This window comes from Centropristis striata, chromosome 22 (genome assembly GCF_030273125.1).
Source record: "Centropristis striata isolate RG_2023a ecotype Rhode Island chromosome 22, C.striata_1.0, whole genome shotgun sequence".
In the NCBI taxonomy this organism is placed as follows: domain Eukaryota; kingdom Metazoa; phylum Chordata; class Actinopteri; order Perciformes; family Serranidae; genus Centropristis; species Centropristis striata.
Genome location: NC_081538.1, coordinates 32,137,471 through 32,163,417, shown reverse-complemented (window position 1 = coordinate 32,163,417; position 25,947 = coordinate 32,137,471). Strand labels below are relative to the sequence as shown.

At 42.9% G+C, this 25,947-nt stretch overlaps 1 protein-coding gene and 1 pseudogene across 1 annotated transcript in view; both read left to right on the top strand.

Moving 5' to 3' along the window:
- The first annotated feature begins 1,519 nt into the window (after positions 1-1,519).
- Positions 1,520-18,256, top strand: LOC131960455 (NLR family CARD domain-containing protein 3-like; annotated as a pseudogene).
- Positions 18,257-20,232: 1,976 nt separating this feature from the next.
- Positions 20,233-25,947, top strand: part of LOC131960454 (epidermal growth factor receptor kinase substrate 8-like) — a 23,984-nt gene continuing 18,269 nt past the window's right edge. The window contains exons 1-3 of the mRNA XM_059325681.1: positions 20,233-20,294; positions 22,665-22,885; positions 23,282-23,812. Coding sequence (XP_059181664.1) covers positions 20,233-20,294; positions 22,665-22,885; positions 23,282-23,812 — 814 coding nt within the window. The remainder of the gene's footprint in view (positions 20,295-22,664; positions 22,886-23,281; positions 23,813-25,947) is intronic.

The following is a 25,947-nucleotide window of genomic DNA, read 5'->3' as shown; positions in this document are numbered from 1 at the left end:
ACTCTGGGCCAGTTTAAAACTATGATAACCAAGAACTCTGCCTTTCACTGCAGCTGTTTTTAATGTTTTTTCATGTGTTTTGTCTGTGCTGTTTTGTATTTTCTCTGTACTCTCAACATCATTGTAAATGAGGGGTTGCCCTCAATGATTCCTCGAGGAAATAAATAAAGGATAAATGAAAAAATAAATGGGGAAATAAATTCTGTCTAAGTATTTTTCCTTTCATGATATGTTATTTCCCCCTTTAATACATATTATGGATACTATTAAAGTGAAAAAGAGTTTGATAGTCTGTCGGTCAGCAATAAACACTTTTACATTGTTTATTGTCATATTTTCATTCAGTCCCATGTGAGGCTGATCATTCCTGAGTGAACGCTTTCATATCAGTTACATCAGTTACAGTCTGTCAGTTGTTCAGACTTGTCTTAAAACTTTTCCTCTCTGCTCGACTGGTTTCCTGTGGGACGTCTCTCTCTCTCTCTCTCTCTCTCTCTCTCTCTCTCTCTCTCTCTCTCTCTCTCTCCCTCCCACTCTCTCTCACCTGTATTTTACCTTTACTTCCTCCTCCTGTTCTGTTGTGACGCAGTTGTTTTTCCTCCGTGTTAATCTCTTGGTAAGTGACTCTTTTCACTGTTGAACACTTTGAGCTGATCTCAGGTCTTTTTGTTTGTATTCCAGCATTTTATTAATAATAATAATAATAATAATAATAATAATTATTATCATAAGTTTAAGTTTTTTAAGTTTATTTTAAGTTTATCAATATCACCACTGCTCTGACAGCAGCTAACATGCTAACCATTGTGGAGCTGATTCAAACTCATATTTATGATGAAACTTCCAATAACACAATACAAATGTAGCACCACAACCATGTAAAAGTACTTTGTTAGCAAAGTTAAATTTGACTATTTGGGAATTGTGCCCTCTAGTTGATTTTCTGCTGGAGTAATTTGTGAAACATCATGTAGCTTGTATAAAAACCTGTCACCACACGTCCTCTCAGAGGACTTGTTGTATAGCTCAACTAGCAAACAGGAATAGTTTTAACCAGCTGTAAACTAGCTGTTGGCTTGTTGAATAAGCTGAGTACTCTGACTCACCATTAGTTATATGATAGTTGTAAATTTGTTGAGCTAACTGAGTTAGATGCTAGTTATAGACTAGCTGAGCTACCTGTAAGCTAACTGAGCTAATTTTTAACTTGTTCAGTTAGTTTCTAGTTGAGCTGGTCTTAAACCATTAAGCTGAGAGTCAGTTGTTAACTTGCTGTCAGCTAGTTGTAAAACAGGTGTAACCTAACTGATGCTGCTGATTGTAAACTAGTGGTAAGCTACTTAACTTGGGTGTTGGTTACAAACTTTCTGGGAGATATTTGTAAACTAGTTGAGCTAGTAGTAAGCTAACTGATGTAGTTGTTTATGAGTTTAGCTAGCTATAAGCTATTGGCAAGCTGGTAAAATAGGACATTGTAAGTTAGTTGTAAACCAGTTGCTAGCTAATTGATTAGCTTGTACCGTTATTGAGCTAATTATGAACCTGAGTTATTTCTAGTGGTTGTAAAGTAGTTGAGCTAGTTTTAAGCTCATTGTAACACCATTCACTTGTTATTGAGTGAGTTGTAAACAAGCTGTTGAGTGTAAGCTAATTGTTCAACCAGTTTAACTAGTTGTAAGCTAGTAGTATACAACATAAGCTACTTGTAAGCTAACTGAGGTTATAGTTAACTAGTTAAGTTAGTTGTAACCACTTCCATATGTGTATTTCCTCAAAAGCTGCAAATACAAAGACTCGGTGACTTTGAAATATTGCTGTTGTTGTTATTGTTGTTGTTGTTGTTGTTGTTGTTGCAGTGACAGAGTGAATCTCTCCCTGCAGGTGTGGACTCTGCTATGGATCAGTGTGAGGACAGAGAGGAGGGAGACCCTCCCTCTGAAACCACTCTGTGTGGGGAACATGGCAGCCAGACCAAAGCTCAGAGGTGAGATGAGGATCTCTAACTGTCCAGGGGCCTCATGTATCAACGCTGCGTACACACAAAAACATTGTGTACGCTGTTTTTTCCGCACACGCCACATGTATGAAAAGTGAACTTGCCGTGACAATGTGCGGTGGCACCACAAACTTTTGTTTGGGGGAAAGTACTATCTTTTCTGCTGTATTTAAAATGTGTTTCATGTCTATACTCAAACTACACACAACTGGCTTTGTGTTTACAGTTTATAGCTTTCGGACAATGAAGGAAAATGCCGTTTTTTCACCCTCAATAACCCGTTTTAAATATGACGGGGATAGATGATTTTATTGTTGATCTATTATTGTATTTTAGATTTCACCTGCGTACTGCTGCTTACTTGTGCAATGATAGTATGTTGAAGTCGGTATGTTTTTAAAGATTGTATATTTTCTTCAGTCTATAGCCTATATTTGGCTATTTCCACTATTTTTATATACATATATACCGAATTTCCCTTGGGCGATCAATAAAGTATTTCTGATTCTGATTAATTTGGAGCGCACAAATACCACAGATAACCTGCCTCAATTACTGTCAAAGTCCCGATCGCCGACTGTTTCCTCTTTAGTTTAACATGGAAATGTTAACGCTGCAGGTCACAGAGATCCATGACCACAGATCCCTCTCCTGGAGAAAAAACGTGTGTCGGAAATCCTTTCAGAATAATTCAGATGTGGTGCATATTTGATCCCGTATGTGATGTTTAATTGGGACAACAAGTTAAGTGTGGCTCATAAACTGATGCGTAAAAATGATATTGGCAGCATTACGCACTGGCAGCTCTAACGGCTCCTGAAAAAACTAATAACGGTGGCGTTTAGAAGGAGCGTGTGTTGAGGGACCTTCTGCCATGATGCAGCTCTCTGATCCAGCTGGTTAACAGCCACAGTGACACCTTGTTGCTGATCCCACACCTGAGGTAACAAAAAGTACATTTTTTTGCCTCCTCGGAGATCACCATGTCCACCTCGCTGCAGTGGCAGCAAGTTGATTTGCCTTTTTTTTTATAATCAGCGGGCATGCCGGCGATTTACAGTCATTTGCATGTCATGGGCATATTCATTTGCGGGAGGGGCCGGGGCGTGGTTGGTGGCTCGTGCATGTGCGCTCAGTTCCACGCTGGTTGGCATGTATCAAGGAAAGGTGCGCTGAACCTGGCGTAAGCACAGTTTGATACATGTGGAGCTGAGTTTGTGTTCATACTTCTCTAGTTTTAGGAGTAGACCATCTTTTCAGTATGAAAGCTACACACTCTTTTATACATGAGGCCCCAGGACTCTTCTCCATATAAAATAAAACTGATTATTCAAATAAAATGAGTCAGAATCTTTGATGTGATTACCTTTTAGGAACATTATTAACCACTCTCTTTTTTATTAGAGTGCAGCAAGAGAGACCTGGACCTGAACCTGGACTGGGACCTGAACCTGAACCTGAACCCGAACCCAGCTGTGTGTCCATGAAGAGTGACTGGTCTATGGGTTACCCTCCTAACTTTAAAGTTGAACAACCTGGATCTGGACCTGAACCCAGCTGTGTGTCCATGAAGAGTGACCGGTCTATGGGTTACCCTCCTAACTTTAAAGTTGAACAACGTGGATCTGGACCTGAACCCAGCTGTGTGTCCATGAAGAGTGACCGGTCTATGGGTTACCCTCCTAACTTTAAAGTTGAACAACCTGGATCTGGACCTGAACCCAGCTGTGTGTCCATGAAGAGTGACTGGTCTATGGGTTACCCTCCTAACTTTAAAGTTGAACAACCTGGATCTGGACCTGAACCCAGCTGTGTGTCCATGAAGAGTGACCGGTCTATGGGTTACCCTCCTAACTTTAAAGTTGAACAACCTGGATCTGGACCTGAACCCAGCTGTGTGTCCATGAAGAGTGACCGGTCTATGGGTTACCCTCCTAACTTTAAAGTTGGACAACCTGGATCTGGACCTGAACCCAGCTGTGTGTCCATGAAGAGTGACCGGTCTATGGGTTACCCTCCTAACTTTAAAGTTGAACAACCTGGATCTGGACCTGAACCCAGCTGTGTGTCCATGAAGAGTGACCGGTCTATGGGTTACCCTCCTAACTTTAAAGTTGAACAACCTGGATCTGGACCTGAACCCAGCTGTGTGTCCATGAAGAGTGACCGGTCTATGGGTCACCCTTTTAACTTTAAAGTTGGACAACCTGGATCTGGACCTGAACCCAGCTGTGTGGCCATGAAGAGTGACCGGTCTAAGGGTCTTCCTGATAACTTTAAAGTTGGACAAGCTGCTGATGGAAGGTAAGAATTTAAAACAGAAATTTATTGATATCTGACTCACTCAGAACTTTGTAGTCAAGGTGGCAAAAGATTTATTTTTTGATTAAATGCAGGATACTTAATTAAAACTACTGTATTGTATGAATTCTCTGAACTAACAAAGTCATCGTTGCATGCCAGTGGTTGGTCACAGTCATTGTTGTACAGGTCACTATTCAATCTCATGTCCAGCTCCAAGACTTTGTGATCCGAGTCCTACACAAGTTATTGCACAGCCTTCATCAAATGTAATGAAACTGATGACTGATGACTTGGTAATGTTCAGCAGTGTGACTGCTTTGCAGAGCGATCTGTTCTAACATTTGCTGACATGTGGTCATCTTTCTGTCTGACCCAGGGTACAATCAACTCAAACATGATCACCTGCTTTAAAGCTTGTGCCAGGGGGACACTTTCTGACTTTAGTTATGTTGGCTTAAAAATGGTTTTATACCAGCCACTCTTCCTCCTGAGCCACATTTCTGTCATTGTGTCATCATCTCAGATCTCCTTTAGAAATCCATTTACATATGTATGTCATTAAATGTTCCTACACTTGATGTTCTCTCTGCAGAGTTCAGCAGGAGAGCTCAGAGGGCCTCAGTGGTCAGTCTGCCCCACAGCAACAAACAGATCTGGACTCCATATTTATGGTGTGTACAAACAAACCTTTCACTATAAACTACAGATTAATGTTTATCTGCCATTCATGGTGCTGCTCTGTTTGGACCAGCAACCTTCAGACTGACAGATGAATGACATGTGAGCTTTTAACTAACTGTTCAGTTTATCATTCTGTTCCAGCTGCTGGAGGAGAACATCGTCACGTTTGTAAAGAACGAGCTGAAGAAGATCCAGAAGGTTCTGAGTCCAGATTACCCAGGATGCTTAGAGAGTCAATGGGAGGATGAGGAGGTGTTGGAGGATGAGGATGAGGAGCAGAGGAGGAGAAGCAGAGAGGAGTTTCTGAATATCACAATTAACTTCCTGAGAGGAATGAAGCAGGAGGAGCTGGCTGACTGTCTAAAGAGCAGTAAGTGGATTTCTTTCAAATCTAACATGATGAAAGATAAAATGGAGGCAACATTGGCAAAGCTTACATTCATAATTGCTGCAGTAAATATGCTGCACACATCTGCATCAGATCAGAAGTTCTTTATCTTCAACTGATGACCTGAATAAAATGGACACAGGAGCAAAAACTACACAGACACAATTAAATGTTTAGATTCTCTGATTTTCTACAGGATACTCTCGCTGATTTAATTTAATTTGTTCATTCAGGAACTTGTGCTACAATGTGTCGACGTAATCTGAAGTCTACCCTGAAGAAGAAGTTCCAGTGTGTGTTTGAGGGGATCTCTAAAGCAGGAAACCCAACCCTTCTGAATCAGATCTACACAGAGCTCTACATCACAGAGGGAGGGACTGCAGAGGTCAATGATGAACATGAGGTCAGACAGATTGAAACAGCATCCAGGAAACCAGACAGACCAGAAACAACAATCAGACAAGAAGACATCTTTAAAGCCTCACCTGGCAGAGATGAACCAATCAGAACAGTGCTGACAAAGGGAGTGGCTGGCGTTGGGAAAACAGTCTTAACACAGAAGTTCACTCTGGACTGGGCTGAAGACAAAACCAACCAGGACATCCACTTCACATTTCCATTCACTTTCAGAGAGCTGAATGTGCTGAAAGAGAAAAAGTTTAGCTTGGTGGAACTTGTTCATCACTTCTTTCCTGAAACCAAAGAAGCAGGAATCTGCAGGTTTGAAAAGTTCCACGTTGTGTTGATCTTTGACGGTCTGGATGAGTGTCGACTTCCTCTGGACTTCCACAACACTGAGATCCTGACTGATGTCACAGAGTCCACCTCAGTGGATGTGCTGCTGACAAACCTCATCAGGGGGAAACTGCTTCCCTCTGCTCATGTCTGGATAACCACACGACCTGCAGCAGCCAATCAGATCCCTGCTGACTGTGTTGACATGGTGACAGAGGTCAGAGGGTTCACTGACCCACAAAAGGAGGAGTATTTCAGGAAGAGATTCAGAGATGAGGAGCAGGCCGGCAGAATCATCTCCCACATCAAGACGTCACGAAGCCTCCACATCATGTGCCACATCCCAGTCTTCTGCTGGATCTCTGCTACAGTTCTGGATCTGTTGAAAACCAGAGAGGGAGGAGAGCTGCCCAAGACCCTGACTGAGATGTACATTCACTTCCTGGTGGTTCAGTCCAAAGTGAAGAACATCAAGTATGATGGAGGAGCTGAGACAGATCCACAGTGGAGTACAGAGAGCAGGAAGATGATCGAGTCTCTGGGAAAACTGGCTTTTGATCAGCTGCAGAAAGGAAACCTGATCTTCTATGACTCAGACCTGATAGAGTGTGGCATCGATATCAGAGCAGCCTCAGTGTACTCAGGAGTGTTCACACAGGTCTTTAGAGAGGAGAGAGGACTGTACCAGGACAGGGTGTTCTGCTTCGTCCATCTGAGTGTTCAGGAGTTTCTGGCTGCTCTTCATGTCCATCTGACCTTCATCAACTCTGGAGTCAATCTGATTGAAGAAGAACAACCAACCTCCCGTCTATCCAAGGTCTTCAGAGACAAACCTAAACGAAAACATCTCTACAAGAGTGCTGTGGACAAGGCCTTACAGAGTCCAAACGGACACCTGGACTTGTTCCTCCGTTTCCTCCTGGGTCTTTCTCTGGAGACCAATCAGACTCTCCTCAGGGGCCTGCTGACACAGACAGGAAGTAGCTCACAGACCGACAAGAAAACATCCCAGTACATCAAGAAGAAGATCAGTGAGAATCGTTCTCCAGAGAGGAGCATCAACCTGTTCCACTGTCTGAATGAACTGAATGATCGTTCTCTAGTGGAGGAGGTCCAACAGTCCCTGAGATCAGGACGTCTCTCCACAGATAAACTGTCTCCTGCTCAGTGGTCAGCTCTGGGCTTCATCTTACTGTTATCAGAAACAGATCTGGACGTGTTTGACCTGAGGAAATACTCTGCTTCAGAGGAGGCTCTTCTGAGGCTGCTGCCAGTGGTCAAAGCCTCCAACAAAGCTCTGTAGGTGCACACATCATCATCCAGATTAAATGTAGTTTCTATTTGTTCTCTCATGTTTTGCTGATTCCTCTCCAGGCTGAGTGGCTGTAACCTCTCAGAGAGAAGCTGTGAAGCTCTGTCCTCAGTCCTCAGCTCCCAGTCCTCTAGTCTGAGAGACCTGGACCTGAGTAACAACGACCTGAAGGATTCAGGTGTGAAGCCCTTTTCTGCTGGACTGAAGAGTCCACACTGCAGGCTGGAATCTCTCAGGTCAGAATTAAACTGTTTTTAGAAGTAAACCCACTATGTTTACAGTTGTCTGCTTATTAGCTCCATTAGTGTCTTAGACTGTTACAATAATGAACATCTAGCAAATAAATACTCTTATTTTAGAGAGTTAATGGTGGCCGTGTGTGTGTGTGTTTGTGTCTGTCTGTGTGGGGGTGTTTAGTCTGTCAGGCTGTATGATCTCAGAGGAAGGCTGTGCTTCTCTGGCCTCAGCTCTGAGCTCCAACCCCTCCCACCTGAGAGAGCTGGACCTGAGCTACAATCATCCAGGAGACTCAGGAGAGAAACTTCTGTCTGCTGCACACTGGAGACTGGAGACTCTCAGGTATAGACAGACAGACAGACAGACAGACAGACAGACAGACAGGTGGACACACTCAGGTGTGGACAGGTGGACAGACAGCAGCTCTCACTGGCCCTCATTTATCAAACGAGCGTACGTCAGAAAGTGAGCATAAAGTGGGTGTAAGATGATTTATACGCAAGCCTCGGCATTTATCAATTTGGGCGTGAGCGGAGGGTACGATCAGATCTCGGGTGTCTGCTCTCAGCTCGTGTACGCAAATTTGAGTCAGCGTGAAGTCCACACGTCTGAGTCTGAGAATTGATCTTAGACTATTGTATCGATGCCTGGAGCTGATAAAACTCTGTGGTGTTTTGATTTTTAATGGTGACAAAGCAAAACATGTTTAGACTATATAATTTATCATTAAAACATAATTTAAAATAAATACACCCTGCGATCGTGAAATTCTTTAAACAGAATACTAGCCGAGGATATTAAATGTTATTGTCTTCTGCTGTTTACTGTTATTATTATTATTATTATTATTATCCAGCTCCGACACCGGAGCGTCAGCGTCTCCGTCACCAGTGGTTCTGCCCGAGTAGAAACATTTCCAATCAGCGCTGCCACACGCTCCTCTGACTAGGTCATCATTCTTCGTAAATGTAAAGAGGTGAATAATATATCTCCATCATAATAATAGCAATATTTGGATATTATATAGATTATTAGGCTTTATATATCACAATGTATAAATTAATTACTCAAACCTCGCTGGGAGTTTAATAGTCCGCTACTTTGCTGACAGCACCACTGATTTCCTTCCTTTTCACTTTTTATGCTGCCAAACAAAACCAGTTTGTTGTGTTGCAGCTGTTGGACGTCAGCGTTTCACTTTCTGACTGAGAAATTCCTCTTATTTTAGAATTAAAACTTACTTTAAAACATTGTTTACCTCCTTCAACCAAAAAGGTGTGAAAACTTTTAAGTCCGTGCTCCAAATATAAAATATTCACTGAACTTGTTTGAGTTTATAATTATAAGTACTTTTATTTCATAAACCTCTGTCGCTGCGTATTTCTTTAATATGTCTATATTGCCCGTATTGTTAATTGTAACGGTGCACTTTGCTAATAAAGTTGACTTTAGGGGGGGAAATCCTCTTTTTGACCGCATTGCGTCCTTCGGTGTCGTAAACTCTGAAGGCGAGTCTTCTGAATCTGGTATATATTAGGGTGTGACATTTAAATGAAGCTCGTTTCGAGCCGCCACATTTATCAACAGCCGATCATTTTTACGCTGTGATTGGAGAGATACGATTGTTTGATAAATCCCACGTGAACCCTGTCGTAAGACGAAATATACACTCAGATCTGCGCTGGTTTCTACGCTCGCTTGATAAATGAGGGCCACTGTGTCTCTGTCTCTAACTGAGTGTCTCTGGTTGATGTTTAATGGTGATATGAAGCTGATTGTGACTGTGTCTCTTCCTGCAGGCTGGACCATGGTGGACTGCAGAGACTGAGACCTGGTGTGAGGAAGTGTGAGTGTGTTTCAGCTTCATTCATCAGAACTCAGCTGCACATGTTACAGCACATTTAGACTTTTATTGACTGAAGTTGGATGATGAATTTCTCCAGAGTTTCAATCAGGATTCAGCTTCTGTTTTCAGTCAGTGTGGCTGGAAAGATGTTAGAATTCAATCAATCCATTTCAAATCCACCAACACAAAGAAAGTGAACACAGTGATCCAACAAAACTAATAAATGAAGCGACGCCTGCGAGCTAGTTCAGGCAGGCAACTCGAGTTGCGCTTCCATACATAGGCATGCCTCACTCCTCATACATCCTCAACCAAATCACACCCTCCAATCTATCTGGCGGCCTATTTAAGGTGAGGTAATCTGCCAGCGCTCCCTCCGCATGCCTATGCTACTGCCTATGCCGCTTCCGCACCGCAGCTTCCGCATCACCGCTTCACCGCTTGCCTTCTCTCTGAAATCTAAGTTTGCGCTAAGTTCATATGCGATCATTACTTTACTTCGTGGCTGTATTGGTCGTTATGTCTTTTGCCGTCTCTGACTCTGAGAGCGAGTCTCAGACCTCCGGCGAGGAATGCGACTTTATTCCTGTAACCCAAGCTCAACCTGGCGAGTCGCACTCCGGGCTCGAAGCGGAAGCGTCTCTGCCGCGCCGCAGCTCACGCTCCAATCGCAAGCGGCTTGCCGGGTGGCCCGTGCACCGCATTCTAGAGACATTGTATGCTCGAAATATTTCAGTTCCATCTGGTCTTAATCATGAAGAGCTTTTCAATTACCTTCAGTCGCAAGAAGCTACCGCCAGTGCCCAAGAGTTCAACGGGAGCGATTGTAACACTGGCACCGCTCCTACCAAAGGCAAAGCGGCAGCAAAGAAGCGCGGCGCTTCCCAAACAGCACCTGTCAAATCGGCGATCAACGTACCTCCTAAAAGAACAAAGCGATCAGCACCCAGCACTGCCGAAGCATCAATCATGTCCTCTCTGGATGAAATGAAATCAGCACTCAACGTAATGAATGCTAGAATTCACTCTCTGGAAGAAAATGCCAACTCTGCCTTCACTGTAAACATCCCGGGTCCGTCGACGTCATCCGACGTGCCTCGCGCTGCAGCGCTTCCGGCAGACGTCACACCGCACAGGACTCTGGGAACTGCAGTCCCAGCTACACCCATGGGTTCCAGGTTCCTGCCACCTGCTGCAGCAATTCCTGATTCCCTCAGGAATCAAATTTTGTCAGGCCAGGACATAAATCTGGTGAAGATTCTTTTGTGTGGCTCGGAATCGGCTGAGAAAAGATTTGTGGATTGTGGGGATTTTTCTGTTGTCCTTAAAGACAGCGATCCAAGGTTGTCAAAAACTCTTAATCTGGCTGAATTCAACGTGGCTTTCGGTGTTTTTAGAGACACAATATGCGAAGTGTACCCCCAGCGTAGAGAGGAGCTTGACACTTATTTGGCAATTATTTCGGACCTTGCCCTATCTTATGGTGGATCCCTGTTTTACGAGTACCACAAGTCCTTTTCCTCGAAGGCAGCTATGTATATCCAGAAATTTAATCAAAAACTAGATTGGTCTGTAGTTGATCTGGCCCTGATTAGCAGGAATTTCACTGGGCATAAAACTATAGCTTGTTCCATTTGTGGTTCTTTCTCTCACACCTCTTCCCTCTGTCCGAGAACTGCTCGGCAAGAGCTGTCCACTTCAAAAACTCAGCTCCAGCCAAAAAATCCAGCTCCGTTTCCTGTAGGATATCTTGCTAAGAGTCAGGTACCGTTTGCATTGAATCAAAAGTCACCTATTTGTAACAACTTCAACAATAATGTCTGTAGTTTTCCTAACTGTAAATTCATGCATGTGTGTAGCTGGTGCGGGGACAGCCATCCAAGATCTGTGTGTCCCAGGAGGCTACGTCCTGCAAAATCAGGGAAATAAACAGCAATCATCCCTCGACTCCAGTGAATGTTCCAGCGCTTTCCAAGGCTCTCTCTAATCATCCAAACAGATGCTTCGTCAACTATCTCATCACCGGGTTAATGCAAGGTTTCCTAGCAGGGCTATGCTGGCTCCCAAAAGTGACACATATTTCAAAAAATCTGCAGTCTGCTCTGAAGGAGCCAAAAGTAGTAGACGAGCTCCTGTCTAAAGAGGTTAAAAAAGGATACATGATAGGTCCGTTTACTAAATCTCCATTTTCCATTTTTAGAGTAAGCCCTATAGGTGTGGCTACCAGAAAGTATTCAGATAAAAAACGTCTCATCATCGACCTTTCAGCTCCTCACGACTCTACCATTCCAAGCATCAACAGCTTAGTCCCTCAAGAGCCTTTTTCTCTGTTCTATGCTTCTGTCGATAATGCCATCCAAATGATTAAGTCTGCTGGTGTCGGTGCATGGCTAGGGAAAGCAGACATTACTGATGCTTTTAAAGTCATGCCACTCCACCCTTCTCAGTGGCACCTTTTCGGTGTGAAATGGCGTTCCAAATTGTACTATTCCGTTAAACTGCCATTTGGTTGCCGCAGTAGTCCCCGCATTTTCGACACATTGTCCGAAGCATTATGCTGGATCCTGTATAACGCCTGTAAGCTTCCTTTCGTCTTGCATCTTTTAGATGATTTTTTAGTGGTCGACTTTCCTTCGTCCCCACCCGCTCGCAGCATATCCGAAGTTAGGAGCCTTTTTCATGAGTTAGGCGTCCCTCTTTCAGAAGAGAAAACAGTATGTCCGTCCACACGTCTTGATTTCTTAGGCATTACCCTAGATAGCGTGCTAATGCAGGCGTCTCTGCCTCAAGACAAGCTGACTCGCATTAGAGCAGCTATTAAATTTTGGTCAGAGACAAACATCCTCTCTAAAAGAGACCTTCTATCTCTTCTAGGTCACCTTAACTTCGCTATGCGCATCATTCCTCATGGCCGCTCCTTTGTTTCACGTTTACTAGTACTGGCTAAATCTGTCCAAAATCTTAAAGATAAAGTGACGCTAGATGAAGGGTGTCGTTCAGATTTGCGCTTCTGGTCCCTGCTGTGTGACAAATGGAATGGCATTTCGTTCTTTTACAATGACCATGTCGAGTCTTCAGATTCTCTTCAGCTCTTTACCGATGCAGCTCCTTCAGTTGGTTTTGGGGGATTCTTGAATAATGAGTGGTTTGCAGAGGCATGGCCAATTGAAATTCAGTCCCTCTGCGACCACTCTAAATCCACTGCTCTTTATGAGCTGTACCCCATTGTCGTGGCATGTTTATTGTGGGGTAAGAGATGGTCTAGGAAGCAGATCATGGTGTTTTGTGACAATGCTGCTACAGTGGAGATAATCAACAAAGGTCGATCTAATGTTCCTATTGTAAACAGCCTCATGCGACGTTTAACATGGACAAGCATTCTCGATAACTTTATTTTGCGAGCGACCTTCATTCCTGGCCATGAAAATCGTGTAGCTGATGCTCTCTCTCGTTTCAAATTTCAGGAGTTCAAAGCTATGTGCCCCCAGGCCAAGCCCTCCAGCATGCCCTGCCCTCCATTCAGTCAGATGACGCTCGATTAAGTACTTTCAAGCCTCTGAAGGATCTCTTGTGTTCTGCCGAAAATTACATGAGACTTGGTTTGGCCAAAAGTACCATTAAATCCTATGATTCAGCCTGGTATTTCTTCTCTTCCTTCTGCGCCAGCCTCCTCATTAGTCCTCTACCTATAAGGATCTCTGTAATCTGTGCATTTATTGTATTTTCATTTGAGTCACGCAATATTCAAGTGCAAAGTCTTAAAGCCATGCTAGCAGGAATTCAGTTCCACATTAGATGCCAAGACCCAGCATCCCAAAGCCTTCTCGGGAATCCTTCTGTTCAGCTACTTCTCAACGGCCTTAAAAAGGCACGTCCTTCAGGCAATGACAAAAGACTGCCGTTAACTATTTCACTGGTGCATAGGTTGGTGACAAGGTTAAGGGAAGGTCGTTTTTCACCATATATTGATAAGATGTTGGAAGCAGTTCTTCTAATGGCTTTTTATGGGTTTCTAAGGTGTGGTGAATATACAACTAGATCTAATTCTTTCAACCCTCAGCATGATCTCACCTTTTCTGATCTAACTGTAGAAGAACACATGTATACAATAGCCCTGAAACATTCTAAGACTGATCGTTCCAACCAAGGTACCCAAATTATCATTGCCAGAACTAACACCTCTTTTTGTCCCTTTTCTTCTATGATGAAATACCTGAGTCATCACCTCTCGACGCATCCCTCAGCACCATTGTTCATCACTGATGGATGCAAACCTCTGTCAAGATCATGGTTCTCTTCGAAGCTGCGGGACCTATGCCTCAACTGTGGCCTACCTCCAGAACAATACACCCCTCACTCTCTAAGAATCGGCGCTGCAACAACTGCAGCACTCCATCTGCCCATCTCAACGTTGAAGTCCATGGGCCGATGGTCATCCTCCGCCTACCAACGATACATCAGGGTCAACAAGAATGAAATTTTGTCGGCTCAAAAGATCTTGAGTTCCTGCACCCCTTAACATATTTAAATAAATATTTGCAGCTACTCCCCTGCCTTTTTAATTACTGCATATCAGGTGGTTGGCTGGTTGTAATGACGTCATAGTAGTGTGGGTGCTGATTATGCCTTCAGGAGCTTACCTACAGATAGTATTAGTACCAGGTCACACATGGTAAGTTCACTAGATAGCATGTTCCCCTTGCAGCCGCTGAGCTCTTGGGGAACGGCCTCACGGCGTCGGTGCCAGGTCACACATAGTAGTTTCACTAGATAGCATGTTCCCCTTGCAGCCGCTGAGCTCTTGGGGAACGGCCTCATGGCGTCGGTGCCAGGTCACACATAGTAGTTTCACTAGATAGCATGTTCCCCTTGCAGCCGCTGAGCTCTTGGGGAACGGCCTCACGGCGTCGGTGCCAGGTCACACATAGTAGTTTCACTAGATAGCATGTTCCCCTTGCAGCCGCTGAGCTCTTGGGTAACGGCCTCACGGCGGCGGTGCCAGGTCACACATAGTAGTTTCACTAGATAGCATGTTCCCCTTGCAGCCGCTGAGCTCTTGGGGAACGGCCTCAGGCGGCGGTGCCAGGTCACACATAGTAGTTTCACTAGATAGCATGTTCCCCTTGCAGCCGCTGAGCTCTTGGGGAACGGCCTCACGGCAGCGGTGCCAGGTCACACATAGTAGTTTCACTAGATAGCATGTTCCCCTTGCAGCCGCTGTGCTCTCGGGGAACGGCCTCACGGCGGCTGGTGCCAGGTCACACATAGGATATCAGCGCTAGGCTCTGAATCATTTGGTTTTGGGGGATTTGTACATCACTCCTCAAACCCCATGTAACTGCTGAGGAGTGATGAGGTCGGAGCCTAGACGCCAAATCTAACATGTGCATGGTCAATAAACATATTATACCTTACGTGAGTTGTTTGACTGAAATGAAGCGACGCCTGCGAGCTAGTTCAGGCAGGCAACTCGAGTTGCGCTTCCATACATAGGCATGCCTCACTCCTCATACATCCTCAACCAAATCACACCCTCCAATCTATCTGGCGGCCTATTTAAGGTGAGGTAATCTGCCAGCGCTCCCTCCGCATGCCTATGCTACTGCCTATGCCGCTTCCGCACCGCAGATTGCTTCTCAGCCCACCGCCTCCCCAGCATCCACCTGTAGGTTCCGACGGGGGGATTTGTACATCACTCCTCAAACCCCATGTAACTGCTGAGGAGTGATGAGGTCGGAGCCTAGACGCCAAATCTAACATGTGCATGGTCAATAAACATATTATACCTTACGTGAGTTGTTTGACTGAAATACATTTAATGAAGAGTGGAGCCAACAGAAAGCTGACTGTGTTTCTTCTTCTCTTGACTCTCACTGATTTTATACAAGAGTTTTGTTGCCTTCAGGTGCTGCTTGTAAACTTAAAAAGTTTGACAGATAAAGTTTGTTGTGTTCCTTTAATATTCTTCTCTTGATGTTTTTAATACATCAGTGTTCAAAAACATACAAGTCATAAACAAAGCAGGACATAATTAATGTGAACAGATGTTGAGAAGTTGAATAAAGTGAGTTGAGGTGGATTTACCTTCCAGTTCCTCCCTGACTGGGAGACCTGAGACCAGATGTACGACACATACGCACAAGAAAACAGTGGGCCTCATTCACCAATATCTTCTTAAGAATCTTCTTAGATTCTTTCTTAAGTCCAGGAGATCACTCAGAGGAAGAAAATTATATTTAACAGCCTTAGTGCAGGTTGCAACAACACAAACAATTTATTTTCTGGAATAATACCTTATATATATATATATATATATATATATATATATATATATATATATATATATAATACATATATATGTATATGTATATATATACATATATATGTGTATATATATATATATATATACACATATATGTATATTATACATATATGTGTGTGTATATATATATATATATATATATATATATATGTATATATGTATATAAAACGTGTGCCCTGTAAGGCAGGAGTTTACCATAGTGTGTAAGCTCAAAATATGTCTTTAGTATTGGACTGAGGGGTTGCAACCTTGGCTTGATTTTATTTTTAATTTTTTTATCACACATGAAGTCCTGCAGAGCCGACCTGCAACAGAACCAGAACAGACAGAGCCCTCCTGCAGCAGTAATATATCTACCATTGTTTTGTAGCCGTGGATGGAGAAATGCCACCTATAAACAGGGTGGTATCACTAATGGACGGCATGATTTCCAATTTACTTGATTCATGTTAAAGCGTTGGCACATTTAATTTAATTAAAATGAAAAATGAAAAAAAAAAAGAAATTAATAAATTCATAAATATGACGGAAATGTCACTGTAATGTATTTTATTGAACTTAACAAAAGAAGACAACTCAACCAGGCCAACATGTCAGCACTGAAATGTGCTTAAGACTCCTGAGTGTTGGTAGGATTTGTTCTTACCTAAGAAAAATCCTGGATAAGAAAAAAATTCATGAATGCCACAATCTACGTAAAATCTTCGTAAGTAGGACTTAAGAACAAATTTGTTCTTAAGAACGGTTCGTGAATGAGGCCCATTGTGTTTGCATATTAGTGTGTTGAGTTTTTTGCATCTGGCCCCTGGTGGATGAAAAGCACCTTAAAGCCAGTTGGTGGAGCCACAGCCCTCTGATATTCATTTAAAAATCCAGACTGTGGTGAAAGTTTTCTGTAGCAGTGGACAGTTTGACATTTGATGATCAAAGATCTGAACTTTGTGCTGAATGTGACTCTTTGGTGGAGCTAATAACAGTTTAATAAAGCAGATGGTTCAGAGCTGCTTTGTGCTGCAGTGGAAGATGATGTGTCACTTTTATTAGTGAGACTTTATTCACTACGTGTGTTTATTGATGTGGATCTCCATCAGCTGTCATCCTCGAGTCCACACGAGGAAAAACACACAATATTACTGACATGTTGACTCTCATGTTAACTTACTGTTACACTGTGAAACTTTGAATGGTTTTCTTTCAGTAATTGTCAGTAAAGTTGTTAATAAATCAGCAGATGATAACCTGCAGCTGTTTTGTGTCTTGTTCTCTCCATCAGATGTCTGTGAACTGGAACTGGACACAAACACAGTAAACAGAAAACTCAAACTGTCTGACAACAACAGGAAGGTGACACGTGTGGGAGAGGATCAGTCATATCCTGATCATCCAGACAGGTTTGAGTTCTGGCCTCAGCTGCTGTGTAGAACTGGTCTGACTGGTCGCTGTTACTGGGAGGTCGAGTGGAGAGGAAGAGTTTGAGTGAAGACTGTTGGTTTGGAATGAATGATCAGTCCTGGAGTCTGATCTGCTCTGATGGCCGTTACTCTGTCCGCCACAATAACAGAAGAACAGACCTCTCCTCCTCCTCCTCCTCCTCCTCCTCCTCCTCCTCCTCCTCCTCCTCCTCCTCCTCTGGTAGAGTAGCAGTGTATGTGGACTGTCCTGCTGGCTCTCTGTCCTTCTACAGAGTCTCCTCTGACTCTCTGATCCACCTCCACACCTTCAACACCACATTCACTCAACCTCTTTATCCTGGGTTTGGGTTTGGGTTCTGGTCCTCTGGTTCCTCAGTGTCTCTGTGTCCTCTGCAGGTCTGAGAGTCTCTCCTGTGGACAGAAACTCTGCTGACTGAAATCAAAGTTCAGTCTGTTCACCATCACTCACACTCTGCACTGTGAAGCAGATCTGTCTCAGACTCAAACACAAAACATTCATTTGTCTGATTTCATCTCTTTGATGATCAACATGTTTCACTAGAAACACTTCCTGATGTGTAACATCTGCCTCCTCCCTGGTGCTGTGATTCAAAGTGACTCTGTGGGACACACTGTATAAACAATGTAAAGTGTATCTGTGTCCATGTGCACATGCTGTAATAAACTTGTATTAAATTGTATGTGTTTTTAGGGACGGTACAGGAAGCTTTGTGAAGCTTTGAGGCTTCAGACTCAGCAGCAGCACAGTGACATCTGCTGGTTTATAAACCTCACAGCAGCGTAAATATTTACAGAAAACTGTATATTTTTAGTAACATTTTTTAAATCCCATGTCTTTTACTCTTACATGTCTTTTATAGTCTATTGATGCATTTTGCACCCTTTGGACACCTTCGTGGCAAATATGTACATGCATAAATAAACTGTTATTAAATCCCCATACATCAATATTTTTTCTGCCTTTTTTCATAAATCTCTTAAACAACTTCAATTTTGCCCCAAACTACTAAACATTCAATAATTTTCAGGATTTAAACCTTTAAAATGCCAGTTTATATATTTGAATATATATATAACCCCCCCCCCCCCCCCCCCACACACACACACACACACACACACACACACAATAAAATGAATTATTTTCAGCAAAAGGTAATAAAATTTAAAAATGACCCAAAATGCTAAAAATGGTTGTATTACTCTGTTGATGCATATTAGATTATCATCTGTTCAAAAATGAAAGAAAAACACAATATTATATAATGTAACAAAAAAAAACCATCATATTAAAGTATGGCAAAAAAATTTCAAAAGGTAATAAAATTTTAAAATGCCCCAAATGCTTTAAATGGTTTCATTATAATGTGCTGATACATATTAAAGTGTTGTTGGTACAAAAATTACAGGACAGTGACAGTTGGGATTTTAATTTAGGTAAAATGTCTGTAATTTTAGAGTTTTGTGTTCAGTTAAAATAAATAATCTTAAAAATGTGTTTGTTGTTGTTGTTGAGTTTTCCCTCAATCTGTGAGGCAGAAATCTCCACTTGAGCAGCACTTTGACCAAACTTTCTCCATTCTGAGCTGAGCTTTGTTCATCAATCATTCATCGTCTGATTTATACACATTTTATTAGAGAAAACATGGAGAAAAGTCGGATTATTTGACTGCAGAAACACTGGATCCTACATTTCCCATCATGCAGCTGGACAGTGTGTCAGCTGTGAAGAGTTGATCCCACAGCGCTCCCTGCTGGACAAACTGTGGAACAACAACATTCATCTTCTGCTTTTTCTTTGACTTGATCTGTTTGCTAGTGTTGTGGTGGCCCTGGTCTTGTTTGTTGTTTACTGGTGTTGTGGTGGCCCAGAGGGGTATTCCAGAAAGCGGGTTATGTGAAAACTCTGAGCTTGTTAACCCTGAGATGAGGGAAACTCTGAGGTTATCCGTTCCAGAAAGAGAGGTAACTTAAACTCTGGGTCCGTTACTGCGGTGACGTACTCTGTGAACATAACCTGCTCGCTGCAGGTTTACTATAAAAACCCCAGAGTTTCTACCTGTCTCCTCCCACACGAAGAAAGCGGTTAGATATGGATTGCCCCTTTCTTAGAAATCCGATCGACATCGAGGCCGTTTTGATTAGAAATGTTTTACGTCGCGAAAGAATCTTCCGACCCAGGTTAGACGTTTTATCATTTCCAGAGGATTTTCTTTTCGAACGCTACCGCTTTTCATCAAACAGTATCATTTATCTCAATAACCTTCTCCGCCCATATATCACCAACCTCACACACCGCGGACGAGCACTCACATTAAATAACTTCAATAGATATAAAATATAAATGTGTTTCGATGTGTATAAAGTGTTAATCTACTAAGTGGAGTATTAAGTGAGAGGACGTTGAAAAACAACATTTTGTTAGGGGTTTAAATTACTATTTGAAGTAGCCACTGAATTAATATTTACTTTGTTTAATAGCCTAAGTCAATTTAAAAAAATAAAATAAAAATCTAAGTGAGGTGCAATCATAGCCTAGCAAAATATGTCTTACCTTTTTGAATAATGTTTTTATGTTTCATTTTTAACTGCCTCCAAGTCCTCCTTTCTCCTGTTGGATTGCACCTAAATGAAAATTAGATTTAATTCCTACTTATGATCATAACTATAGGCAATGCTACGATCTTACGGTTAAATGTTACGTCAGTGTTACATTCAAACTTACGCGTTGACTCGGGCAGCAATTTTCTCCCATGCAGTCTCTCTCTCCTTCGCTGCTGCAGCCGTGTTACTTTTTCAGCGAAATATGTGCTCATACTCGCCGTAGGACTGCATGAGTATCTCCAACTCTACCGCGGTGAAATAGGTCGATCTTTGTTTTTTTTCCGTTGTCATGGTGACTCGTGGAATCGGGGCTCCATTGATGATGGCTTTTTATAGTGGTTGTGCACGCGCGTAACCCGAGGCTGACATACTCAGAGATGATTGAACTAACTCAGATCAGCTGTTCTGGAACCGGATACCCAGAGTTTCCCATCTCAGGGTAAGTCATCTCAGAGTTCAGGGATAGACTCAGAGGTTGTTGAACCTGCTTTCTGGAATACCCCCCTGGTCTTGTTTGTTGTTTACTAGTGTTGTGGTGGCCCTGATCTTGTTTGTTGTTTACTAGTGTTGTGGTGGACATTGTTTACTGTCTAGGCCAAAGTGTTTTAAAACAGGGGGGGGCAATTAATTTCCCCAAGGGGCCACATGACCAAAACTCCACCAATTTCTGCTTAATATTAATTTAATCGCTTTATAAAATACAGTAAATTATCTGGTATTGAGTTGCTGCTGATAAGAATACAATGTTGTGATGCTTTTATTTTGAAAAGGCACCGCCCAGTGTGAAACGGGTGCTTTTATTTTGAAAGGTAGTGACAGGATATAACAGGTAGAACGGTAAAAATTAAAAACGAACGGTAAATAATAACGAGTGCGTCGTAATTCATATAAAGTTGATATAAAGTATCTAAAGTATTCTATAGTGGCTGACTGACAGGAAACAAGGTTTGTTAAAGTTTATTTATTCTGTCATATATATTAGTGGCTAAATTTTTTGTCTTAACTATAGTAAAAGTGCTTGTTAGCTCAAGTGCTAATGCTAATGTTTGTTGTCTCTTACGGTGGATTCACAAGGTGACCAAAGAATGTCTGATTTTTATTTTCATCAAATCTAGTGAACTATCAGTTAAAGAGTCAAATCTTTGCAGGTGGGTACGTAAACCTCCTTCAAAATAAAAGCACTGCGGTTGTATTGAACTAATTTCTGGTCAACCTCATGCGGGCCGGACGAGGGCAGCCAACGGGCCGGATGTGGCCCGCGGGCCGCCCATTGCCCAGCTCTGGTCTAGGCCATGGTGTCTGGCTAACAATGCATACATACAGCTGTCTGTAAAAAACAACTCCATTGTAGTGCCTCCTCTGCTTTCTGCCGTGCTTTGATTCTACTACTACTTGTGATTTCTGGTAATGTTCATGTCCACCCTGGACCTTCTTCTGATGTAATTTTTCCCAATGCTGGTTTGGCTTCAAATGATCTATGCTTTGATGACTTCTGTGCTCGTAAAAACCTGGGATTTTTGCATGTTAACACAAGAAGTATATTACCTAAAATGGATCAGCTCAAAGTGTGGGTGGAAAGCTCAAATCCTGACGTTCTAGTGATCACTGAGACATGGCTGCGTAGATCTATTCCCTACCCTGAGGTAAACTTGTCGGGTTACAAACTGTTTCGACAGGATAGGTCATCAAGGGGTGGTGGGGTGGCAATTTTCGCAAAAGAACATCTACAGTGCACGATAACCTTGGCTAGGTCCATTCCTAAACAATTTGATTTGCTCGTTCTTAATATCAAGCTATCCAATAACTTTTCTCTGTCAGTGGCTGGCTGTTACCGCCCTCCATCTGCACCTGCTTGCACCTTAGAAGCTCTAAGTAGTGCCCTGGCGCCTTTCACCAGGGCTGAGTTTGTCCTACTAGGTGACCTCAACTGGGACATGCTTAAGCCACCTGAGAAAGTTTTACAGCAACTTGATTCCCTTAACCTCCATCAAATCATAACCCACCCTACCAGGTTTTCCTCCAATACTCCTGATAAGGCTACCTTGTTAGACGTGGTTTTCACCAACTCCCCACATATGTATCAATCCGGTGTGTTTTGTAACGACATCAGCGACCACTGTTTCATTGCTTGTGTTCGCAAATTCCTCTCTGTCAAACAGCCTGTCACCATCAGTAATAAGCGTACTCTAAAACAGTTCAATATTCAAGCCTTCTTGCATGATCTTGCCAATGTACACTGGGATAGAGTCAGCCTGATCCCCACCGTGAACGATGCCTGGTTGATGTTCAGAGAGCTTTTTAGAGCCGTGATAAACAAGCATGCCCCAATTAAAACACTACGGATAAAAAAACGCTACAGTCCCTGGCTTAACCGTGATCTGGCAATGTTGCTTCATCATAAAAACGCCGCCTGGCGGAAAGCACGCCTATCTGGGTCTTCCACTGACAGCCTTTTGTTTCGCCAGCTCCGGAATAAGGCCACACAAGCGGTGCGACGGGCCAAAGCTGGCTACTTCATTGATCAATTCACATTATCTAGCTCCAACCCCAGTACTTTTTGGAAAACAGTCAGAAAACTAGAGAACAAACCCCCGACTCGACCATTGTCACTTAAAGTGGATGATCTCATTGTTTCAGATAAGAGCTCCATGGCTGATATTTTCAATCAGCACTTTATTAAGTCTGGTTTTGTTTTTGAGTCTTCAAACCCCTCCTGCATTTCTAAGACCCCCTTGCCCTTAAGCCCAACCCCTCAGCCCTTGGTAACCACTCCTGGTTATGCTCCTGACCTCTCTGTTCCCCCTCACAGTTTTTCCCTTCGGCCCTTCTTGGTGGGAGAGGTCTTGCAGGAATTAACCTCACTGGACCCCAAAAAACCAGCTGGGTCTGATGAGCTTGCTGCATTCTTTATCAAGATTGCTGCCCCCATCATTGCAACTCCCTTGACAGACATCTTTAACCTCTCCCTCCAGACGGCCGAGATTCCATCCGATTGGAAAGAAGCAACTGTAACTCCTCTGTTTAAGGGTGGTGATCAGGCTGACCCAAACAATTACAGGCCCATCTCCATCTTGCCTTGTGTGTCCAAAGTATTTGAAAAGCTTGTCAACAAACAGCTAACTAGATATTTGGATATGTATGGTATACTGTCTGGGTTGCAGTCTGGTTTTCGCTCTGGTCACAGTTGTGTTACAGCTACCTTAAAGGTTCTCAATGACATCACATCTGCGCTAGACACTAAACAACACTGTGCTGCAATATTCATTGACCTTGCCAAAGCTTTTGATACTGTTGATCATAACATCCTCTTAGATAGACTGAGCAGTATTGGGGTCACGAATCACTCACTGTCCTGGTTTTCTCACTATCTTTCACATCGGGCACAGCGGGTGAGGTTTGAAAACCTTCTCTCTCATCCTCTTCCAGTATCCAAGGGTGTCCCCCAAGGCTCCATACTCGGTCCTACACTGTTCTCCATATACATTAACAACATACCTCTGTCTTCTGGTAACTCACTTATTCACCTATATGCTGATGACACAATCCTCTACGCCACTGGTCCTTCCCCCAACACTGTAATCAAAACACTTCAAGATAGCTTCCTCCACATCCAACAGGCTTTCACTCACCTTAAACTGTCTCTAAACACCTCAAAAACCAAGGTCATGTGGTTCTGTCGTAAGGGTGCTAAACCCCCCCCCGTCCTCAATATCACCACCAGCGAGGGTACTTCCCTGGACCAGGTCACGGTCTATAAGTACTTGGGCATTTGGTTAGACAGCACACTATCCTTTTCCAACCACATCTCAAACATCCAATCCAGAGTAAAGGCCAAACTCGGGTTCCTCTACAGAAACCGTTTCACCTTCACCTCCTCTGCCAAACTCACCCTCATCAAAATGACAATTCTCCCCATGATTGATTATGGTGACATCATATACAGGTCTGCATGCAAAGGTACACTTTCCAAACTTGACACCCTCTACCATTCCGCCATCCGGTTTGCCACAAACGCTCCCTTCAACTCACATCACTGCACGCTATACTCTCTGGTCCACTGGCCTTCACTTCACACCCATCGAAACATGCACTGGTTTACTTTTATTTACAAAACCCTTCTTGGTCTTGCACCCCCCTATCTGCATCACCTATTGCACCCTTTGTCTGTCACACACAATACCCGGTCCTCACTCTACATCAAATTAAAAATACCAAAAACCTCCACCTCCATTGGTCTCGCATCCTTTCAATCGGCTGCTGCCGTTGACTGGAATGCTCTGCAAAAAACCCTCAAAATGGACCAGCTCATCTCCATCCCTGCCTTCAAAGCTGCTCTCTCAGACATTCTCACTGACTCCTGCAACTGTTTTTCTACCATGTAATACCACCTCACCATTTTTTCTCCATATTTCTTTTGTTGACTGCTGTTCGTCTGTCTGTCTGTCTGTGTTATTGTTGTAATTTTATATATATGTGTGTGTGTGTATATATATATATATATATTTTGTTATCTGTTATTGTTGTTACTGTTGTTGTTGCGTTTTTACGATCCTTACTGTGTTTTACTCCCTAGCCCACCTCCCCTTCCCTCAAGTGGCCCTTGTCGCTTGTCAGGCCGCCATTGTAAATAAGAATTTGTTCTTAATGACCTGCCTGGTTAAATAAAGGTGAATGAATGAATGAATGGCTGGTGGTGCCCCACAGTGGCTGCACTGGTCATTGCATTGATTTCTGCACACACACAAGTATGACAAGTGTTGAGTTATTATTATTGTTTTATTCTTTATTTTTTATTCTCCTTCAGTGGAGTTTTTGGCTTTCTGTAATATGTTGTCTCTGTCTGTTGCAGCAACTGGTTTAACGTTTAAACAGCAGAGAGAGTTGCTTTAGATGCAACTTGAGATGCAACATGAACATGACAATCTTAAACATGCAGAGTCAGCAGAAAGCATGTTTTAATTGAGTCCATTCATTATTTTGGTCTGGATGACAAATGCAGCCGTTTTAAATGCAGTCTATTTTTACCCCATCAAAGTTATTTTATAATAGATTGTTGAAAAGGCTAAAAGCACTTTTTCAAATGGTTATATGACTCATTAATCTACCTGAATTTATATTCTTGCCCAGCATTTCTTGTGATTTATTCTCCAATACTGATTCAGTTATTATCAGTGTACTGAGATATTTTGTGTTTTATTTGGTTTCATTTCCACTGAGTGTGCTTCACTATTCTACAGTAAATGTTTTGAAGGACCAGCCACTGTGGGTGAAAGGGGGGTCCTGGATTTACCACGGTTGGACCATGAGTCCTTCTACTGTCCTCTAACTGCACTGGAAGCCTTCTGTCTCCACAGGTCCAGGAGACATGACAGCTCCAGACAGAAAGCTCTGGTAAGAGTGTCAGACCCTCTGAGTGGGTGAGGCTGAAGGTCTTCAACAGGAAGTGGACAGAACCACGTTGGGCAGGTCCATATCAGGTGGAAACAGCAACAACATATGCTGTGAGAATCATACATTCATGAAACATCATATTCATATAATCAACTGTGTTTGACATTATAAACTGCAATATATGACAGAAAGATGTCTTTGGATACGGCTGTGTTGCTCTGCTGATATCTCTCGTCAAGACGTAACAAGGCAGGAGGTTTTGTTGAATGTTCTGGAGAAGAGGCCAGGTCAGGACACAGTGTGAAGGGCAGAGAAGATTACTGCCTGGTGACATGACGTGTCCCTGTATTGATTAAAACTGATGAATCGGCGGATCCAGAAGGCAGGACTTCCTGGAAGAAATCTACCTTCATGATTAGTAAACATTGTTAGTATTTAATTGGTTCAGGGAAATGAGACAGGGTTCAGACTTCACCACCTGAAAACCCATCTGTGTGTATCAGGGACATGTAGAGTGAACCCAGAGCTCTGTAACTGCACATTTCTTGACGTATTGTAATAAAATTATGCTAAACTGAGAACTTGGACGTCTCCTGCTCATCATTCCCCATCAAACGATCTGCGCAGAGAAATAGGTGAGGATTTTGGTGTTGGAGTCAGATAATTCAATTTTCAAGGTTTCCTCAAGATATTTGTCTAAC